Below are 23,356 nucleotides of genomic sequence, written 5' to 3' on the forward strand. Positions count from 1 at the left end.
TTTCTATTTTAATAGTGAATTATAAATTTTATTATTAATTGATATATAGTAATTGTATGTAACCTAATTTAATTGTCTTAGTATTTATTAAATCAATTTTTATTAGATATCAGCTTTGAAAAAGTACGCTAAATTCGTACATAATTATAGCTAGTGTTTCTTGAAAATATAAAATTGTACGAATATATTAAAATATTTTACAGCCGCTGTATAAGAAAGGATGGGTCCATTCCAGATGCTTAAAAATATGCATGCTTTCATGCAAATTTTTAATAGACGTTGAAAGTATTTGAATGGCAAAAAATTGTCTACGATTTTCTCAACTACTCTATTTACCTTTGGTAATCTAAGAACTACATTAATAATCAGGTAGGATGAAACTGCTTAGTGTGGGAATCGACAGATTGAAAAAAATATAAGGGAGCTTTCCATTTATTTTCGATTTCTTTACCAAAAATTTCCTAACTAAAAAAACGAAGGATGACCGGTTACACCACATCAAGAAACCAGAATGCCTAATTATAGAGTTGATAACTCAAACATATTTAGTATTTTGTTTTTAAGGCAATGTATGAATGTCCATATATACATTTTTTTTTTAGAGAAAGTGTGTGATTTTTTACGTTAATACATTAAAATTGCATTTGAGTAACATTTTCTAAATTTATCTAATCTTTTTTTTTATTTATTGTTCTTAGCACAGCCGTAATTTTAATTAAGTAATTATTTTCATACTTTTCTAACATGTTCGAAAACCTTATGGTAGAATTATTTTTAGATATTTTGCAGTATTGCTTTCAGACAGTAAAATCTGCAAATTTTCTTGACAAGCTTTTTATGATTACTTGTTATTTTGAAGATGTAAGATTTTCATATCATATGTATATCTATGTATATCTGCGGGATATTGAGGTCATACGATCGATTGACCTGATTTATGTCACAAATGGAAATCCTGCGTGATAGACTCGTCGAAAATTAGTTACCAGTTATAAAAGTTTTTCCACGACTACATTATCGCGAAGAAAATTAAATTCGTATATTTTGGCTGTTGATATTTTTATGTGCCGATATGACTTAGTTGCGGTTATAAAACTACACCACTATAATAAAATATCGAAAACTGTGTGAGACAACGATCGAGGAGAAGTTTTACGATTTATATTGTGACTCATGAATAAAATATAATATACAAATAAATATTTGTGTAAGAAATTCACGTATATTTACAAAATATTTGTTTAATAATAGTTGGATTTAGACAGGTTTTTATACTCACCTAGAAGCTTATATTTGTGTAACTATATGTTTGATGGTTTTGTGTTAAATAAATAAATAAAACTTGCATTGTCGATCACCATATATTTTTTTTACTTACAATCAGTCCATTTTATGATTCCATACAATATATCATCTACATAATATATAAATATACGATAATAATTGTATGTTGAATAAATACCACAGAAAATTTTTGCTAGTAAGAAATTATTTACTAAAATTATAGAATGTTTCATAAACGTTCCTTATTTTTGTTAACAAACCAAAGATTGGAATATACTAAACTTACATTACATTAATTATGTTGTTGGAAAATGAGCTTAGTTGCATTTATTTTCCTGTATTGAAATTTAAAGATGTTTTTGAGTTCGTATTGTTCTCTTTTATTCGGCCATCTTTCCTGTCACACCTCAAGACTTAAAACGCTTGATATATAGTATTAAAAATATACTATGTGATAATTTAATAAATATGTAACACGAATTATAAATACAAAACATTGTTAATACACCCGTAACTCCCTCATTACAAAGTCGCTATTCTAATACATTTATCAAAATATTTTAATTCATAATATAATATTTACAAAGATTTTTCAAAGATTTCAAAAAATTAATTACACACACAGATATGTTCTTTATTTTTTTCTAGTAATTTTTATTCTTATAAATTTCGTGAAAGGAAAAGAGTGTATTATAAAATTTATCAAACAGGAATTGACATTTTTAATTTATTTAGGCGGAAAAAATTGCATGAATTCATAAAGCTGAAAGTATCACTGAAATTCGGCTTGAATTTCGCATTTCATAATCAGTTAGTTTAGCAAGCTCGACGAGCAATTCACTAAGGGTTGGCACTTTACAAAAGGTACATATATTTGGATTTAATTGTACAATATTATACAAGACTCTATCGTCGATTTGCAATATTAAATGCAAAGGAGATGTTAGTATATAGATATAGAAAAAAATGTCGTAGCCTAAAAAGAACGTGCTTATTTTTTCCACATACTTTTTACATATAAGAAAGATACAAAAATAATTTTATAAAAAAGATATTGTCATCCACGATACAAATTTTATATAACAACGTGCAATTATCAATAACAAAATTTACATTGCCAACCCGTAGAAGTGCTCAAATAATATATTACAATATAAATATAATATATGCTGAAACAACACGCAAAAGCTTATTTATGCGAATGTAGTTTTTTATATTGTTGGCAATTAAGAAAATACAGTTCCATTCAGTATTGCATTTTTTTATATATATATTTATAAAATAATTTACGAAGTTATAAAAATAAGCGGACGTCGTTATCTTCATACGTTATATCATAAGAGTCTAGTTACAAAATTTAACGGCTTGGAATGTCATTTTTTTAATAGAAATTAATAATATCAGTTTAATAAAAAAAATGAAACATTTTCCTATCTAACTTATTACGTAATCTTATATTTTAATTATTTACATTTACTCAATGAGCGTCTATAGCTGCCTCGGAAGGGGTACGCATTTAAGTAATTTAATTACTAAAATGCCACATTTTTACATTATTATTATACATGGATAAATTTTATTTTTATTTAAAATTAAATTGAAAAACCAGGCAAACGATACACACGATCATAAAAATAACGTAAGAGGCGTGGTGTCGATTAAACACAACGAAAAACAATCAGAAGTCATGTCGTAATTATATTATACATAATGTACACAATCAGTCTCAAAAATTAATGAATATACAAAAAAGATATATTATTATTATTATGTATATTATGATGTTTGATTTTTTTCATTTTATAAAATATCGTATTTATACTTATTCATTATGCTTTAATTCATATATATTTTTATCCATATTTGGCGATCAGTATTTTTTTTCATTAAATATTTGGGGTGGTAGTAGGTCGGATGCGGGTCAATTACGCGGGGCTTCGTCTCTTCAGGCCTTTCAGCTCTCCTACCAAGTCTTCTTCGGTTGCGACGAATCTCTTTTGCACTCGAGCGCCGTTTTCGCGATTCTGTCAAATATAAAACAGTTTATTCGACTTTTTTTATCTGACGAGAAAAAGTTAAAGTGAACTCGAGCGGAACGTGAAACTACGTGAGCGTTGCTCATGTTCGAGTGGCTGCAGAGAATACTTAAGTGGGGCACGGGGCGGGAAAGCGCTCAATGAAAGTTCTTGCAGGCTATATTTAGCACCGAGGGGTTTGAGTCAATGCGGCGTATAGCACGTTCAAATTTAGCCACCCATAATATAATAATATAATTAACTCACCGGTTTGTACGTCTCTTCCATGCTCAATAGCTGCTTTATGGTATCGTAAACTGACGGGGTCCTCTTTTTCTCTATAGAATTAGCGGCCAACATCTGCATCACTGGTTCGGAGAAAGGATGCCTAACGGGCGTGGCAGGTCTTAGGAGAACCTCTTCTTTTTGTCCAGCCGCAGTAACAACCGGATTCCTCGTCGTAGATATGATCGTGGAAGTAATAGGAGGCATCATTGTAGATTTGATCATCTTTTGCTTCTGTTGCTTATTGATATTCTTATCAGCTCTCTTACTACCCCAAGTGATCCAAGCGTCATCATTGGGATAATCGTCGTTATAGTGATCTTCATCCCTTCGTACTGCAGTCGGAGTAGAATAATCTTTACGCCATTGTTGGGATCTATAAGTGTTGTCTTTGTTTGCTTGATAATTGTTGGTTTTGGGCACGTGGTATAAAGGTTTGCCAGCCAACGCTTTGAGCTCTTTCACATCTTCGTCTTCAAAGTCACGCGTATCCCGATCGCCATAATATACCGTCGATCGACTATCGTAATCGTCAGTTTCAGGCTTGATGTCTTGATTTTGAGTTTTTCCTGATTCATTCTGTTCAGTTTTGCCTATAGCGTCGTTGTACATCATCAAGTTTTGCAAGAAAGCTGCATTGACGTCGTCGTAGTCGTTCTGCCATCTGGGAAGACTCTCTCCCTCGAACCATGTCTCTTGACCGACTGGCAGTGAGTCTGTGCGTCCATTGCTTCGCATTGAATCATCGTGGACGTTGTCTGGTAGATCGTCAGGAGTCGCGTATGCATTTTCAGCCGAATAGTAATAAGGACGTAGTCGATCGTTGTAATAGTACGAATAAGGAGTTTGATAGACATCGCTCTTGGCGTAGGATCTGGGCATTGCGTAATAAGGATAATGTACGATCGGATCGGTTTGGTAGTAGTAGTCTTCCGGATAAGTCATAGGGTAGGGTTGGCGATAGTATGGAGCTGGCCGGTACGTCCATAGTGGTCTTCCGTAATGGGCGGTGCCGTACACTGGAACCGAAGCCGTTGCCGACACCATGCATAACGCCGCGATAGTAGAAAGGAGAGCCTTCATCTGTGGACAAAGTGAAAAAATAAAATAATAAAAAATTAATGCGACCGGAGTAGCGCCCGACTCCCGGTTCTATTTTTGGACGATCAATATCGAGGCTCTAAAAAAGGCTCAGACAGACTTGGCGCCAGATCAACAGGTGGCAGGAGATCTCCGCAGCCTCGCGCACAATAAATACGCACACACACATACATACATATTAAATTGATTTTATTCGCTAATGATTGTTGTTAATGTTAATATTGTTTAAATAACTTTGACTCACCGTTTATTCGTTGCTCCCAGGTTGTTTAAAAAACACTTTTTTATTTATGTTATTTTATATTGTTTATTCACTTTTTATTGTTTATAGATTGTTTAATATATTTAATCGAGATTTTCGTCTGGTTTAAATGCTGCTCGAGATCCGCGCGCTGTGACGTCGAGGGGGCGAATGCGTCGCCGGCCCCTATGGCCCTATATTTATAGGTCTTGCCGCCCACCACCCGCCGCCCACTCGAGCTCAATGAAACGTTGGGCGCGCGCCGCCGGCGCCCCATTGGCTGCGGCCCGCGACGCCGCCCTCCGATTGGTCCCAGTCTATTGATCCGCTTTCCCATCCACAGGTTGTGTGGGCCGCGGAAATATTCCGTAAATATTAACAAGCCGCCGATGACGTAGGTGCGGGTGGAACGCCGCTATCTCGCCAGACAGAGACAGTACTCAGCGCCCCCTTTCGCTTCCCATCCCTCGTCCGTTTGCGATTCATTCACAAATTCGCCATAGGAAGCGTTGCTTCAAAAACGGCCCACGCTTTCAAATTTATTCATGTTCCTGCGGCACTTTTTGCAGATAACTATCGGAGGATATGTGCCAAAACGCATATCTAATTATTTTTTTGGGGTAGTAGACCGACGTAGGCCTAATTTTATAATTCATAATTTCGGCAGACATCCAAAAACGCGCCTCAAGCTTTGACGTCAATGACAGACATATGTACATATATCACTCATATAATTTTCCGAAAATATTATGAACCAATTTTAAGACCATAAGACGATGATCAAAAAAATAATTAATATTAATAATAACATCTATTTATATCTCTAAATTTATAATACAGAAATTAATAGATTATTTGAAAAAAAAAACATTTTTGATACAAAGATCTGACTTATTTAATTTTTGCTGCTGTTGAGGAAAACTGTTGCGGAGATATTCAGAAAAAAATATGAATGAATATCTGGCTCAGATCCAGGTGAGTATGTGTATATATAGTATTTCATTGTCTTTCATATAATTTTTTGATATCATATGTTAAGCTATGTAAATATCATTTATCATAAAAAATATATTAACCTATTTTTTTAAGATTTTCATGTTTTTGATATTAAACTTATCCTTTAGCGTGTCTATAAAATCTGCAGTTTAAAGTGCATTTCTCCCACGCCTGCTTCAGTTTCAACGCCCACGCGAGTCGTTTTGATCAATGAATTGCTATACGTAGGTTAAAATCAATTTTCTCCAATGTATGATAATAGCACTAAGGTTTAAATTAAAAGTGGCAATCAAGTAGGTATTTTAAATATAACACATGGTTTAGCGTAGTATATGTATACCCTATTTTTTTTAATTTCTGTCGTGTCTGAGAGATCTGAATTAGTGATAATTATAATTCCGATCGATCATCACAGATTTTCTTGATTTTTCCAATATTGCGAGAAATTAGTTTCTGTTGTCGCATTCTATGATCTCGTAAAAGTGTGCGTACCTGGAAAATTTATTTATTTATTAACCAGATAATAGACTAGTGGTATCAGACGGTGACTAATACCTGAAAACCATAAATTTTGAATCCCATATGGACCCTAGTGTTGTTAATTTCTATCGTATTTTCGAGATTGAAATTATTGATTATTATATAATTATAATTTAAAACAATCATCTCAGATTAGGTTTTTCTAGATTTTTCTAGTCTTACAAACCAATATCGTTATGAATAATTAAGTAAAATTTAGCTATGTGCATAGTGACATTTACTTTAAGTTGTAACAATAGTTTGTAATTAATAATATAGATGTCAGTGATTTACAAACTTTGATTTTATTCTTTTAGGTTTTATAAAACTTAAAACTAAAAAGTTGTTTTTGACGTAAACAATAATCACCAGCGACTCTTGGCAGCTGCAGGTTTTTCATCCAAATGTCATTAGAAAGATTTTTAGATAAATGGTAGTTTTAATATAATAATAACACATAAAAATAGTTATATCGACGCCTTTCAATAAATAAAAATACGATGCTGACGTCAACGTGACTATTCCATATAAAAAACTTAAAGGCTGCAAAGCGGTTAGTCTATATAAAACCTGAACGTAAGCTCAAATTATGCCCGCGATTTTTCAATGATGTTCCATAGTATCATATCAATATATTTTATCTACTTTGTTTGACATAGTAAACGGGGTTTATTTTAACTGTCTTTTAAAAATGTATGCTATTTTACTATGTTTTGTCGGAAAGTACGGTTTTTATTGGAGCACGAGAATTATTGCTTGATTTAAATAAAAAAATATTATTAATGAAACATACAAAAACTTCTGCAAAATGGATAGTGAAATACTGATGTAAGTCGTTGACTAAGATCTGGAAGATATTTGATTTTCAGTTTATATTCTTATAATTCTAATTTTAACGAGCTAAGTATTCTTAGCTAATATCTAGATGAATATCGAAGTATTTAATTAAGATCGTGTTATATTGTAACTTATATCATATAAAGTCATTTACTGAATATTTAGTGTAGTTCGCCGGAATATTAGTGAGATATACTTCAGCAACGTGTAAAACAAATTTATGTTCATGTGTGAACTTAAGTATCGTTTATGATAGAAATGTCTGGCAACGCCACAGTTAAATATTTATTCTAATTATTTTTTATATTATTTATATATTCGATTTAGCAGTTATAGTTATTATTACTAAATTTACTGATTAATCGAACAATGTCCTTGCACTTTTGTTATTATAAGAACAATTTTGTGCTGGAAACATTAAATTTTAAATTTCTTAATAACAAAATAAACATTAACAACGCTGGTATGAAAATAATACATTTTTGTGCGAAAGGTGATGTATAGATAAACGGATTCTATCCTGAAACAGGTCAAGGTCGATCCGCCCTTGCATTGTGACCCCATATGTTGACTTCCATTATCCCGATATAGAACGTCAGTACTGTACTCTCTACCCGTATATAGATATATTTAATTTCGTTGCTATTCATAGTGACGCTTTTGGTAGCGGCGCACCGGAAAAATGTCCGGAAACTGAAATGAATTATCACCTTTCGTGATTAATGATTATCACATATGGCCATTAAGCGATTTCTGCGAATTCGTAATGCCGCTTTTCCAGAAATGTGACTCGGTCGTTGTATGTGTATGTGCATGTCAGTAATAGGTATTAATGTTAATGCTTGACTATACAAATTAAAATATATACCTGGGTCGGCACAACAGATAACACATTACAAGCACATGCCAAAATTACATGGAATTGCGTATATTACATACCGTGTAGAAGGTGATTTTAATTTTGTATGAAGGTGTATTTGTTCGAACATTGATCATGGTTTTATGTAAATATATTATTTTATGTATTTTTTTATTTATCATTTATTAAAACTATGAAACATTTACAAGTATATAATAAAAGACGTGTATATATGACAAGGTCAAAGACCAGAGCGGCAGATAACACACTGGTCATCCATAAACAAGCCGTTCAAATGTCAATATCGAAGCAGTGCGTGAGAGTGTTGGTGAAAATCCCGAAACATAAATTCGGCATCGTGGACCAGAATTGAAAATTTCAAGAAGCTCTTTACAGCGTATACTCACAAAATATCTGTATCTCCATGCTTACAAAATTCAATTAACACAATAACTGAAGCCTAATGACCATGCACAGCGAAGAGAGTTCGTTGAATGGATTATTGAACATCAACAAGTGGATGCTAATTTTTCGAGCAAAATCATCCTAAGCGATGAAGCACATTTTCACCTTGAAGGCTTCGTTAATCACCAAAATGGCTATGTTTGGGGCTCGGAGAACCCACATTTGTTTGTTAAAAAAGTAATGCATCCACAACGTGTCACTGTTTGGTGCGGATTTTGGGCTAGAGGCATCATCGGACCATACTTTTTTTAAAATGAAGCTGGTCAAGCAGTGACTGTTACTGGTGCTCGATATCGCGACATCATAACACAGTTCTTTCCGCCGAAATTGAATGATATTGATGTGGTCAATATGTGGTTTTTACAAGACAGTGCTACATGCCATAAAGCCCGTGAAACAATTCAATTACTGCATCAGACATATCCTGGTCTGAGCACGTGCTAAAATAATGAAATACCTGATATTCAATAACATATTTCGTCAAACTTTAAAACTGTTTCGCATATTTTTATATGTATGTAATATGTAAATAGGAGGAGGGGGGTCGAAAGGGGCCGCTTGCCTTGGAGAGTCTTGTCATAATATTGAAGACATGCATTAAGTTTCAGATTCTTAGGAAGGTTATATTTTGTGTATGATAATTATACAGAAGGGGGGGGGGGGCAAAGTTAAGGATCGCCCCGGGCGGTAAAAGTTTGAATGTATTTATTATGGATGGAAAAATATTATTAAAAAAATGAAAATATAGATCAATATTTTTCATCTTTGTCATTTAAATAAAAATTACCAATTAAGAGTTTTACTTTTTTATTAAGGTAGAAAAAGTATGTGTAAAATATCTTTTCAAATCTGAAATTAATAAAAAATATTTTATACCCAAGAAAATGGAGTTTTGAAACAGGTAAAGTATGTTATTAAAAATTATATTTCGTGAATGCTACAAGAAATACAATAAATGAAAGCTTATAAAGTCCATCTGTCAGAAATTAATGAACATAATTAACAATTTCATGTAAAGTTTTTTTGGGTGGAATTAACAGTTCACAAATATTGAACTTCGAGTTGTTTAATATCAAATGGCTGTTATGCTTACTACGACTATGATGTTACGATTTTAAAAATAAATAATAATTGAAAATGGTTGAAATTCTATGCTTTCTTTAGTTCAAGATATATAATAAAAGCAGTTTAGCTATTTTCGTACATATATATATATATATATATATATAGTGAATTATTTCATAACAAATGTAGAAAAATTTTGAAAATGTGACATTTTTTAATACTTTAATATTAAAAGTATATTATTATACCAAAATAAACTTATTAGCTATAAAAAATAATACTTCTTATAAGTAAAATAAAAAAATCTATTACTTTTACGTAAATAAAGTGTAAATAAAGAATTCAGAAGAATCTCTAAAGTACGACCATATTGGCTGATGAGAGCGTTTTCTTCCAGAGTGAAATAAAACAAGCCTCTCACGTTTCTTTGTTCCAGCAGTGCCTTAGGTATTTAATGCTACCACATTTTTTCGGATGAAAACTAATTATATATAATAATATAATGAAAACTAATATAAATACATTTTCGATAAAATAATAATTATAAATATATTTTATTTAAATAAAAAATCCTCCATTCAGGATATTATCAATTGAGTTTTAAATAATAAGTTAAATGTAAATCTTAAATCTTAAACGAAATTCTTTATACAAAGATTAATTAATTAATTGAAGTTCGAAGTTTATTTATAAAGATTTGTAAGCTCGAAGCAACAGCGGTGTAATGGCTATTGCTCGGTTTATGTCGCAAGTTGTACAAGAGTAGATAGTGATTCCGGAGGCTCTATGCGCATCTATAGACAGTGTAGTCGTAATTTGCGAACAAGAGTCCTCTTGTGCAAAATCCCTTGAGCTAAATTTAGAACAGCCATAATTTTCAAAGTATATACTCTATTTATACGCATCCATACGCACCCACAAATTCAATATGTGCCCGAATATTTAACCAACTTGCCGTGCGCATGGGGAAATTTTACTTTACATTTTCTTTTATTAAAATATGATATCTTGCGTAAAGGACCTCAATTTTAATTTTAATTTTTTAGAAAATAACGCCCTTCAATATAGATTAGATTATACCATATCATATTTAAGTATTGAAAATATAAATAATAGAAAGTACGCGAAAGCCGTTAAATATATATATTTATATATTATTAATTATATAGAAAAAATCAAATTTTTGAAATCTGCTTATTCATTTAAAAAACGACAGCAAAACATAAGTTTTTATAAATATTTTTCTTCAAGAACTACCTTTTTATATAAAAAAAGCTTTTCAATGAAATATTATTACTTTTAAATGATTTTTAATATTTAATTAAAAGTAGTTTTAAATATAGTTATTAAAATGAAATTATTTTTAAAATTTTAATTAATATGACTTTTATACATAAAAATATATTTAAGAGGTTGTTTTGTCGTGAAAAGGCGTTTAAAATTATATTATTTTAAGTCATAAGACTTTTGTTTTGATTAATTAAATTTAAAAAAAAGTGTAATTCTGTGCTTATATTTTATACTTAGAAGAGAATGCTAATGTTTTATACAAATGAAGCAGTCGTAAAAAGCCGTTAGAATTAAAAATGATACATATTTATAAGAAAAGAATCCCTAGAACGTTACAGATGCCTTTAAAAAAATATTATTTTTTATGGATTGGATTAAAATCTGCGCAAGGACCAATCTTAGGTCAGAGCAAAAATGTCAAGGTTCCTATTCCGCCTGCAGGTTAGAAGTTGCTCATATGCGAGAGTTCTGTTTTTTCTCGAATTTCTCGAGAAAAATAAAATCAAGAGTTCTTACTTCTCTAGAATTTTCATAGAGCCAAATTTTGTTGAAGAGCAAATTTTTATGAATATTTTTAAATGTCTTACACTCGCGGATTTTCTTATACCGCTGAATAGAAAACGTAGGGTCTGTGTCAGATGTTTAAAAATATGCATGTTTTCTTGGACGCTTTTAATAAAGGTAGGAAGTATATTAATGGTTTTTATCTTTATCTTATTTAAAATATAAAAAATGTGAAGTACAAACAACTGTTATTAACAATTTTCTCTGCGATTCGAGTATAAATACGGAAACCCGAAGTTCCTTAGTAATTCGACGCTCTGTAATAAATCGAAGTAAATCAATCCATTCTGATCCTTTAATTATTCATGCCTATTATAAGAAATCATCATCCTATTGAAGTATTACTACTGAAAAATCAGCAAGTTGTTTATTTATCACTAATATAATAATATATATAGTAATATACTGTATTATTATAATCACATACTATATATTACATTATTTTATTTATTAATAATCAATAAAAATATTAGAAAATCAATTTGAATATTTTCTTGTTGAAAATGTTCAGAATCCCTGCATTTAAATAAAAAAATAAATAAGTAATGCTTCGTGCTCTATACTAATAACACTTCACGAAAACGTGGCACAGGCGTTGTGTCACCGGACAGTAACCGTTGGCACAAGCATAGTACACACGTTGAGCCATCCGCCTATAATGATTGTCCGGGCTATGGCACACATACTATGGAAATAATATTATCAATGCATGTAGGGCGTTAAGTATATTATAACCATACTCGATGACGTGTAATTTTTTTATACATATTTATACGGTATTCTCTACGAGCTGAAGTAGACAAATTTTAATACTTAATATAACTTGATTTTAAATATTTCTTACGGTATATATTCGTGAGATAAAAAAAATTATAAAATCTTAATCTGTGATGATTTATTTATATTTTTTATTAAATATTCCGTTGTAACCTGACAGGCGTAAGCCCAATGCAGTTACAACAGGGTAAATCGGTATCAACTGAGTAAGTCAATCAGATATAATGAATACCTACAAGTAAGTATTTAACACCAGATAATGTTTGGGAATCGCTGACATCTATATTAATAATTATAGATTATTATGTGTAATTAAATTAATAACGAATATATGTCACTGCGGCTAGGGTCGTTTTTTTTTAATAATAACGTACATTTTATAAATAAAAATTTGGGTGCCGCTGCGCAACCTTTTCTATATTATTTTAAAATTGGAAAATAAAATATTTGTGCTAAATATTACTATAATTATTATTGAACAGTGTTTAAATATTTTTGCAAAAATAACGATTCACATTAATTTTTTTACGCCAAGAGATTTTGGTACATATCAAATATTAACAACCGTATGCAAAAGATATTATAATGAACCCATCGGAGTATATTTAATTTTTATTATCAAAATTTGCCAATATTTTAGTTGTAATCTAGTATTGTCATATCTCGTCTGAAACTCAGTTGTTCCTTTTGGCAAGCCACATTACGCATTTTAGATTAAAATTCGACTACAAAAAGAGCGTCTGGCGCCGGGGTGGTGCCCAAAAAGCTCTCTATATAGTTTAGATGAACGTCCCGACGACGTACTCTTTAGAAAATTCACTTTCAAAGATGATATCATAAGTTGACCTCGAACGATGGAGAAGCGCCTTTGCTCTTAACCATATAATGCTTAAAGAAAATGCCATTCATTAGGCAGTAACCTTATAAAATACAACACGTGCTACGTTAAATAAGAGTCAAATTCCTAATACATTTTTGTAATAATAATAAATTAATTACATATATTTTACAATATTCACATCGTTGGCGTCACTCATATGTCGAAAACAATATATAACCGAGATAAATGCGTTGAACCAAGATGCTGCTTTATATTGCTCAAAAATTCCATATCACAAATTTTTATTACCATAATGCTCCTCCCATTGTGTCACATAGATATTTCCATACTCGAGTTATCGTATAACGTTACGGGGCATTTAACGGATTATTTCGTCCGTAAGTTAGGATTAAGCTCTCGGTCTACAGTAATATTTAATATTAAAATCAATCGTATTACATAATATGAATAGTGAAGAAAAACACGATTGTTTGCCTAAACATATAATTAAATCGAAAGGTTCATAATTGCAATAAATTCATGTACATATAAAAGTAAGTTCTTTAGAAAGAAAAACCTTACTATTATTTTTAAAATGATGTGACTAACGTTTGTAAAATAATAAAATAAAGTTTTTAAAACTAAATTTTAGTCTTCTTTGGAATGTTTATCGAAATCATTTTAAAACTGGTATTAAATAAATATTACCTATATTCTTTTTAGAGCCTTAGAATACAACTGAAATTAATTTTTTCAAACAATTTTTCTCAATTTTCAAACGGATTTCATTAAATTTAGTATCATACCACTAGAACCCATAATTCGATTTTTTTATTATTTGAATACCGAATAAATTCACCAGTTTTTTTAACCATTCATTATTCAAATATTTGTCTAACTATTCGTAAAAAAATCGTTCAAAATTGTAGTGAAATATTTTTAAAAAAAAATATTTTTACAATAAAAATGCCAAAGCAGATTTTAACAACACAGTTGTGAAATATTTGTCAAGATCTTTAAAAAAAGTCTGTATATTAAAACAACGCATAATTTTTTCTTTCGATTCAACGCTGCATTATCTACAGTCCGATTGTGTCTCTTTTTTAATTTGTCGAAATTTATTTTCTTATCATTATATTATATAACAGGTATGGCCATAACTTATAGCTGAAAGCCAAATTAAATTTTAAAAATAAAAACACTTAGTATTATAGAAATTACAGAAAAAACTTATGTTATCGTGTCATTATTTGTGCAACTATGGAATTAAATTTATCAGTGACTGGTATTGCTTTTTTTCTCGATACCAATACAAATATTGTTTATCTGTGTAATATAATAAATTACGATAATATTGTTTTACATACCGAATTGTAGTCTTTTCGGCAGCAGGTGTAATCAAAATTAAGCCTCGTATTTATTTACAGTTTGAATATAATTAATTCTCTATTATTTTTAAAATAAAAATAAATTATCTTGATACTCTTTATTATTTTTTTATAACATGTGTGTGTATAAACCTGTATCCATTATTAAAACTGTAATTTTAGATTCTTTATAACTTAAAAATATATTCGGATATTTGAATATTTTATCGTTTGTTAAAAATAACGAATATAAAGAAACTCTCATAGACTCTACATGTATATCAGATCCCTTGTGCAGATTGCGAAGAATCGATTATTGGTTAAACTTACACATGTATCGCACAAAGAGCAACTGAACACAAAAACACTAAAGAATTGTTATAAAAATTGAAGAATAACCTAAAAAAATACCATACTACTAGGACTTTAGCTATGGTTCTTAGATTTTAGCTTTCAAGTCAGCTGAGAAAGGTAAGTAAAAAATCAATTCCAAGAAATCATATAAATTCAGTAATTAAAATATTTACATAAATTTTAGTCTGGCTGAATAAATTAAAACTAATAATCATAATAAAACGTTTAACTATGCACAGGTTTTATTAATCTGACTAACACTGTTCCATTCGTAAACTTGAGACCCGTTTCACATTTGCTATCATATAAAGACAATAAACATTCAATTTACTCAAACAAAGCATCTACAATATTCCATCTGAATTCAATTGATGTCCATTTGCATCTTTTGTGCTGTCAAAAAATAAATTGAATGCAGTTTAGATTGAAGTTTCAGCCGTATAAAGCTATTAAATATACAAAAAAAACAACATTTCATATGCAACAATCTGTTATTTTAGTGAGCTTTCGTTGATTATGAACGCACCAATAGAACACTATCGACGTTATTCGTAGAAGGCTCTAACGCGATAATCGATTGTCCCAAAATCCCTGAAGGGCTACGAAAAACACCAGTTTGTTGACGACGCCGCCGGAAAGGAGGCTTCGGGGGTGGATAAAGGACGTCGGCGATGACGTCAATCGTCGCGACGCCTTCAAGTGCTTCCGTTAAATTAACGGCGGCGAAAATCACAACGGGGAAAAACGCTAACGGGTAATTAACACAATTCATCTACACACATTTATGTGTTTATATATGTATAGAGTTATCGTAACGCCTCTTTTCCCGCGGAGAACCGGAAGATGTTAACGCCCGAGGGACAATCGATATTTCCGGCACGCAATCTTTGTAGTCGGCATAATGTTTGCATGTGAAAATCATTGGTTTAAAATAAATAAATAATCAACTTTGTTATTTTAGGAATATGAACACAAAAAAATCAATATCTAAAATTATAAAAAAAGTTTTAAGCAAACTATATTCATGAAATCAAGACACACGTTGTTGTAATATTGTTATTTTCTCGATTATTTTAAGGGTCTATGGTGACGCAAAAGAGTCTTTAAACTACGTAATACTTTCGATTGATGATGAATACATATTTTATTATTTATTTTTTTATATTATGCTTAATTTGCATCACAATTAAAATTTAATATCAATTAACTATAATAAAATATAAGAACAAATTTTATTTAAACCAAATAAAACTACTAAGAGTGTACAACAAAAATAGAACCATTGTCGTGTCTCCGCATATCGAAATATCAAAATTTATTTTCATACGTCAAACGTATTTTTAGATATGCCACTATATTATTATTCAGAATTTCCCAAACGGCGCCAACGTCCAAATCACTGAATTATTAAAACGGCCCATACCCGTGCACAAACATGTATACTGACTAAATGTATGTGTATATATATATATATATATATATATATATATATATATATATATATATATATATATATATATATATATATATATATATATATATATATATATATATATATATATATATATATATATATATATATATATATATATATATATATATATATATATATATGGTTAATATTTCTAGGAGTCGGATTACTCCGCGTACTTTTTTGATTCCGTGTGCAAACATGGTCCCTACGTTTCCCTACAACATGGTCCCTACAACGTAGGGACCATGATTCCACACGGAATCAAAAAAGTACGCGGAGTAATCCGACTCCTAGAAATATTAACCAAATATTTCTCCGCGAAAACGCATTCAACCACATATACACTGCTATCACTATCCTGCTATCACTGCAACTTTAGAAAACCGTCCCATTGTGGACACTTTTTTATATATAGAATGTATCGATATTTAGTATAGTAGATCGATATTTTTCATATCGATCTACTTTTAAGGCTATTTTTATTCTGGAACCAATATATACGTCATATGTTATCCATTTCGATAATAGTAAAGTCTGGAAAATGTATTTGAATCTTAATGTTACGTTTTAGTGGCGTTTATCAAAATGCTATTGATTTTGTATTCTGAATAATATTAATAAAATGATATAATATACCTATATACCTAAAAAAAACTGTATTATAATGCTTTGGATTAAACATAGATTTTAATTTACATAAATTATAGTAGTATTGGATTATGAATCGATTTTAAAGAAATGATTAATTTTTTTTATCTATGTCGAGGCTTTTGAATATCACATGGGAATTATTTTTAAGTAATTAAATTAAAAGCGTCATCTTCAAATTCCAGATGCAAATTTAAAGAATCGTATTTTAATAATTGGATGTCTGATGGTGTGTACATGTTAGTGCTAAAAGAAATAAGTACCTATTAAATTAAATTATCGTGAAGAAATTCGTTTATAATATTAACCGTATGCTTTTGGTATATTTAATTACTTGAAAGCAACTGATTTTATAATTAAATATTGACAAGCATGAAATTAGTTTTACAATTTAATCTTCTTCGGCAATAATCTTAAATAGAATTCTTTAAATCACATTTGGAATTTCTTTCACATGATGGTTCTTAACCGAAGATATGTTAAATCATGGATTTTTTTTATGTATTATATATATGTATTATACATAACTAAAAAATAACTGGAACATAGTATTAATTATTATTGATATAAAACATAAATACACTAAATATACTTGAACTTCGATTTGCGAACATTTATGAATTAATAAAAAATATACGTATTCATTATGAAATAGTTACTACTGTCTATCACTGATTGTCTAAGCCTTAGACTCTAAGGAAATCTTATTTTTTAACTAGGAATCTATCGCTCGCAATGTAAATCTATTATTTCTGGCAACGTTCGTCCGCCAACTTTTAAATATTTTCCTCATTCACCTGCATCTAGTCTCATGTTCTTCCCCAGGGACACAATTTCATCGACAATTAGCGGCTCCCACTCATGAGCATACTCATGAATGCAGTTAAGCCACATTTTTCTCAAAGCAGAATTAGGGATCCTTTTAGTAACCCTACAACCCGACCACCTTAACGCAGCTCACGATGTGGAAATTATTTTTCTCTAAGAGTAAGATTTGTTTCTTTGGGCATTTCGAAGCATCGTATGAAATAAAGTAAAGCTTTTAGAACTTCTGTATGAACTGCTGATACATGGGCTGGATAATGAAGTGGTGTTGGTAGGAAGAGACATGATCTTAATGAACTGGAATTCCTCCAGTAAGTCGTCCTCAAGATCTGTAGAATGAACAGGAGCATTGTCTATAACTAACAAGATTTTTGAGTGAAATTTTTTTTTCTAAAATGTATATGTTCGATGCAGGAAGAATAATCAAGTGGTATTAATTTTATCAAATATATTATTTTTAAGTTTTGTTATTTACATTTCAATATTTTTTATCTTTTGGTGATATTTTCTCATTTAAAAAGCTTTGTAATGACCTGAATTATGAAAGACTGGAGAGATTGATACAAGGAGAATAGTTGTGTGTATGATTACCTCCCAAAAAAATATTGTTTTTTTTTGCAAACTCAAATCATATAGTTGTGTGTTATTGTGGCAAAATATAATCCTCAGGTCATTGTGAAGTGTCAGTATTTAATTTTGGTTAATATTTACTTGGATTTTAGAAGCTTTTAATACAATTAACCTTATTTATCATACTGAAAACAAAACTTTATATTTTTAGCGTGTTTTGCATTTGGAAGCGTTTGATTCGATCACTCCATGCTGTCTCATTGTTTTGTCTTGTAACTTAGATGTAAATTAGAATTTTTCAGATGTAATTTACGAATTAATAGAACAAGTACTTAATTCGAGTTATTTCACAAATAATTGCCTTTAAACACGATCCTTTAAATTTGCATAAATCAATTTTTATGTGATTATATCATTGATAATTTATTTAAAATTTATTATGTGGTATTTCTATCTTGGTCGGCATTCATTTTGAGCTTTTATTTGCCATCAAGTCATTTGGTATCTATAGTGCGTCAGCAAGATCATAAAATATCAATAACATAATTTTACGCATTCGTAAATAAAACATTCGAATATTGGAGCTACTTATATAGTGCAGTCAAACATCGAACCAAATTACGTCATAAATTATGCACTTAACCTAAATATTATATTGACCCCAAAGAGCAATTTCGCAAAATTTAACCATTTTATAGTTGATTCAGAACAGTAAATTCGATAAAAAAAAAATTAACCACCCATTAGGCAAATGCACACTAAAAAACATCGACTTTCATTAAAGGAATCAAATCACTTTTATTAATGTAATTTTGCTTTAAAGTAGTTGAAAAAATGAGAAGAGATGTATGAGAAATTTCTCCTAATTTTCCGGTAGAGATTTTGAAAATAAAAAACAATACTCAAAGAGGCTATTAGGATTTGAAAGCCAAACAGCATTCGAGCTTTAATATTTGGATTTGGTTGAAAGACACAGTCACCAAAGAGCAGCCAAGAATTTCACTCAAGATTTGAAACGAGAAGTAACTCTATGATAATAAGAACAACTGATGATTCAGAAAGACATATAGTATTGTGTCAATCATAACATGAATTAAAAATATAATAATTATTGCTGAAACTTGTACGTTTGATGTGAATAACTATAAACCGATAAACCTAATTAAGTTGTTACAATCGCGATATTGTATTACGGATATATATAAAGCAGCAGAATAGAATAAAATAGTAATGAGAATACATTAATTATATTTATCAGTGACATACAATTTTATCAAAACCAGTAATTATAATATATATTAATTTTATTTTTTATATATAAAAAAATAATGTAATTTTTACTATTATTTAACGATGTTAAGCAATTATTATAATAAAACACCCTAAATATGGTTTGTTACTGAATTTTATTATTAGATATCGATCTGTAATCGAATTATATTTTTTAGAAAAATCAATATTCACTTAAATAATTAAACATATTTTTTTTTGAGTGAAAAAAATGTATCTTAATATATAATAATATTAGTCAATTGTGTTATTATTTTTTTATGTTAACTGCAGTAACCGATCAATTTCTTGCATGTGAATGCACCTTATAATGTGTTTGGCAGCCTTTTGGCTGGTGTACGGGACACCCTGGCACCATGCCAGTTTATTCCCATGGGTTCAATACTCTTTGGGGAAACTAACTTACTACTTTTCCAGGAAAATGGATTTATATAATGTGTAACGCATACACATGTACGTACGAATACATTGCTTTACGTGATTTTTAACCGTAGCTATTCAACGTATTTTCCAGCTAACGTGCATATTTTTATCACATTCACAATCATATATCGAATTTTTGATAATGAAGCAATGTTATCACTTCATATGAGTAAACATGATTAACATTGTGATAAAATGGCAAAATATATAATATATATTTGTGGTCACTTTAAAATTCCGTTTTGATTGATGTGTTTTTCCATTTGCTTTTTCGATGCTACTGAAACCAAAACTTTAGCAAATGCATTTCGCTTCAATGATTAATGGTGTTCAATGAAGTGCTATATTACACGAAGAAGAAAATCTTGTTTTACTATGCGCTTTATCGCAAATATCGCATTTGTGAATTAATCTTGGCCATAATTCAAATGATATTATTATACGGCCAAAAATTACATGTCGCCGAAGAAAGGCGCAATTTCGCTCTTGGTGAATTTCCCCAAGCAATTGAGTTATACACAAATGCGGGAGGAAATATTCAATTTAGTGATGTTGTTTAGTGCCACTTTCCTGACACGCACATATTAACAAAATGGCGAAAATTGTATCAAATGGTAGCAAAAATTTTGGCAAGCTTAAGTCTACGCGTTGTATGGAAATAAATTATTCCTATTGCGGAATAAAATATTTACACGCATAATAATAGTTGCTCCCCACCACATCGTTTTGATATTTTATGTATTAATAAACGTAACTATAATACATTACATGTTAATGTGTAAGAAAAATAATAAATATCATGTCGAAGTCGTAAATTGTTTTCCTTATATTTTATATACTCAAGCAGACATTGTGTAGGATGTATTTCGTGGGTGTAAAGTCTGTCTGCTGAAATATATTATATAACGATCTTTAAAATAATAACCTTTTATTTTAAGTTAAAAGATTTTGTGAACAGCTAACCATTTAATAAATTGGAAATATCTGTTATATTCATTAAAACATAAATTTAATATTTGAGATAAGTACAAATTATACATTTACCTACATACAATATTTTATTTATAATATTAAGTATGTATGTTGTTATTTTCGTAATTCGATATTTTTGTGTTTACACAAGAGATTTAGGTTAATCTAAATCTAACCTTCATATTGTATATAATACAAATAGTATAGTAAATATTTGCCATATATAATATATTAGATCGTTTATTTGCTAAATAATGCAATATATAAATTGCTCAACTATTTAATAAATAAACATTTCAGCCTCTTAAAGTTACTGCCAGTTTAAAATATGAGTATTAAATATATATACACAATCTTCATAATCAATCATCTACCAGATTTGAAAGCAACTATTACAAAATTTCCCAAACAAAAAATAAAGCAATAATACATATTTATATTTTTTATAGAAATGAAATAAATACGGTTTCAGAAAGCTAAAATATTGTTATACAGTAAAAAGTGTAAAGTCAAACAATTGTTATAAAAAATCATTTGAAAAAATCGCCAAACTTTTGCATCACCTCAAGTCAAATTTAATACTTTAAAAGCACGTAAATGATATAACCTTTTGCTGTTTATATTATTATTTATTGGAATATTATTTAATAAAATTATACTTAATCGTGATAAATTTTAAGGCTATCAAATTCAGATGCTTATGGTAAAATGGCTTAAAATTGTGTGTACTGCACACCGAGTAATCGTAAATTATGTATATTTAGTTAAATACAAACATTTAAAAAAAATATTTGTTGAAATTGATTAGCACGTGAGTATGTGTTACTTTATATCAAATTGTTCGAACTGCTACGTTTTCTTGGAAAAGTCATTTAGAATATTTTTTATTGTAATTTAAATGTTATCATCACGCACGTTTCCCCGAAAATTTTAATCCACCAGGTAATAAAGTGAGTCGGCGATCGATTCGTGAATAAAATTAATGCGTATATGAACTGTGTCACGTTTCATGTGAAATCAACACTATTCCAAGGACTGGTTTTGCCTCGAAGGCTGACGAGGCTAGTGTCACGTGCCTAGTTCATGTTTCGTGTTAAAATGTCATTTTTCGCGAATAATATTATATATGTCACACCCATCCCTGCTTCGGCTACCAGCCTTCTCAGAATCCTCATTATCCTGGCATAAAATTAGACTTGTGGATTTTGTAACGAGTTTGCCCTTTCGACACTGCTTGCACACTATTACGAGCTTTTAATTAGAGCCAAGAGCTTAATGAAAGTCGATTGTGGATGAGTGTGAAAGCCAATTGCCACGAACCAATTAAGCAGCACAATTATTGTTTTTAGACAGCAATTAATCAGATTTAATTATCTGTTATTATAGATTTTAATGACAAATCAGAACAATGTGATGTTATCTTATGCTGATAATAATAAGCGTATCTAGTAAATTATTTAAAGGAATTTAAATACACTTATTAAATAGAAAAGCAAAGATGAAAATAGAAAACATATATTCTAGTGAAAAATATGTGTATCAGCCAATGTTTCAAGAACAATATATTAGGATCGATATTATTTATATTATATAAGTGACAAAGTGTTCTAATAATAATTCTAGTAAGATGGATCTATTTTTTGACGATACATAAATATATTGTGTGAGTGCTTAGTTTAGTAAATTAATAAAACGAAAACTCAACTACAATTAAAAAGTAATAATTAAAATCTAGAAACTGGAAACATTATAATTTAGATATAGTTTAAAACAGTGTTTCTCAACCGGTGATCTGTAGAAAAGTTTAAATGGTCCAGAATTATTTGGCGTTCATTTTAAAATTTAAGAAAATATTCAAAACCTGATTTGAAAAATAATATAAAAGATTACACAAAATCGTTTTTATTTAGTACAGTTTATCTGCACGAGCAATGCCGGAATATTCAGATCGTAGCATATAATTAGTATTTAGTATTGAGACACATTGGTTTAATACGTTCCAAACCTTCTAAAATTCTTGTAAATTGTTCATATGTACAGGTATCTTAGAAGCAGCTTAAATTCATGGTAAATGTTTATCTCTATTAGTATGGCATATTAGTAATACTACTTTTTTTATTTACATAAAATTATATAAAATCAAAAAATAATTTTAAAATTAAAAATAATAACTGTGCTTAATTAGTAAATTATGGAAATTTTATTAATATTACACGGTTGAATTTTTAATTTTAAAAATCTTTTTATATTTGCATTTACATTCGATATAGCAATACAATTTAGTTAAATTATATTTTATTAAGAGAGAATCAATT

At 29.7% G+C, this 23,356-nt stretch overlaps 1 protein-coding gene across 1 annotated transcript; it reads right to left on the reverse strand.

Moving 5' to 3' along the window:
• Positions 1 to 3,059: 3,059 nt before the first annotated feature.
• On the reverse strand, positions 3,060 to 5,101 carry LOC148230756 (uncharacterized). The gene is made up of 3 exons (XM_088194562.1): positions 4,930 to 5,101; positions 3,567 to 4,667; positions 3,060 to 3,308 (listed from the first exon to the last, which is right to left on the reverse strand). Exons 2-3 carry the CDS (start codon positions 4,665 to 4,667, stop codon positions 3,210 to 3,212), a joined length of 1,200 nt encoding a protein of 399 aa, XP_088050688.1. The 5' UTR covers positions 4,930 to 5,101; the 3' UTR covers positions 3,060 to 3,209.
• Between the last annotated feature and the right edge of the window lie 18,255 nt (positions 5,102 to 23,356).

Source organism: Plectrocnemia conspersa, unplaced genomic scaffold (genome assembly GCF_051122295.1).
Source record: "Plectrocnemia conspersa isolate PC_06_02 unplaced genomic scaffold, ASM5112229v1 ptg000010l, whole genome shotgun sequence".
NCBI lineage: Eukaryota > Metazoa > Arthropoda > Insecta > Trichoptera > Polycentropodidae > Plectrocnemia > Plectrocnemia conspersa.

What these genes read in the sequence shown, in the direction of transcription:
- LOC148230756 (XM_088194562.1), bottom strand. Translation starts at nt 4,667, where the DNA reads ATGAAGGCTCTCCTTTCTACTATCGCGGCGTTATGCATGGTGTCGGCA. An exon ending in TGGAAGAGACGTACAAACCG is followed by an intron (nt 3,309 to 3,566) that starts GTGAGTTAATTA and finishes TATATTTGACAG; the next exon opens with AATCGCGAAAACGGCGCTCG.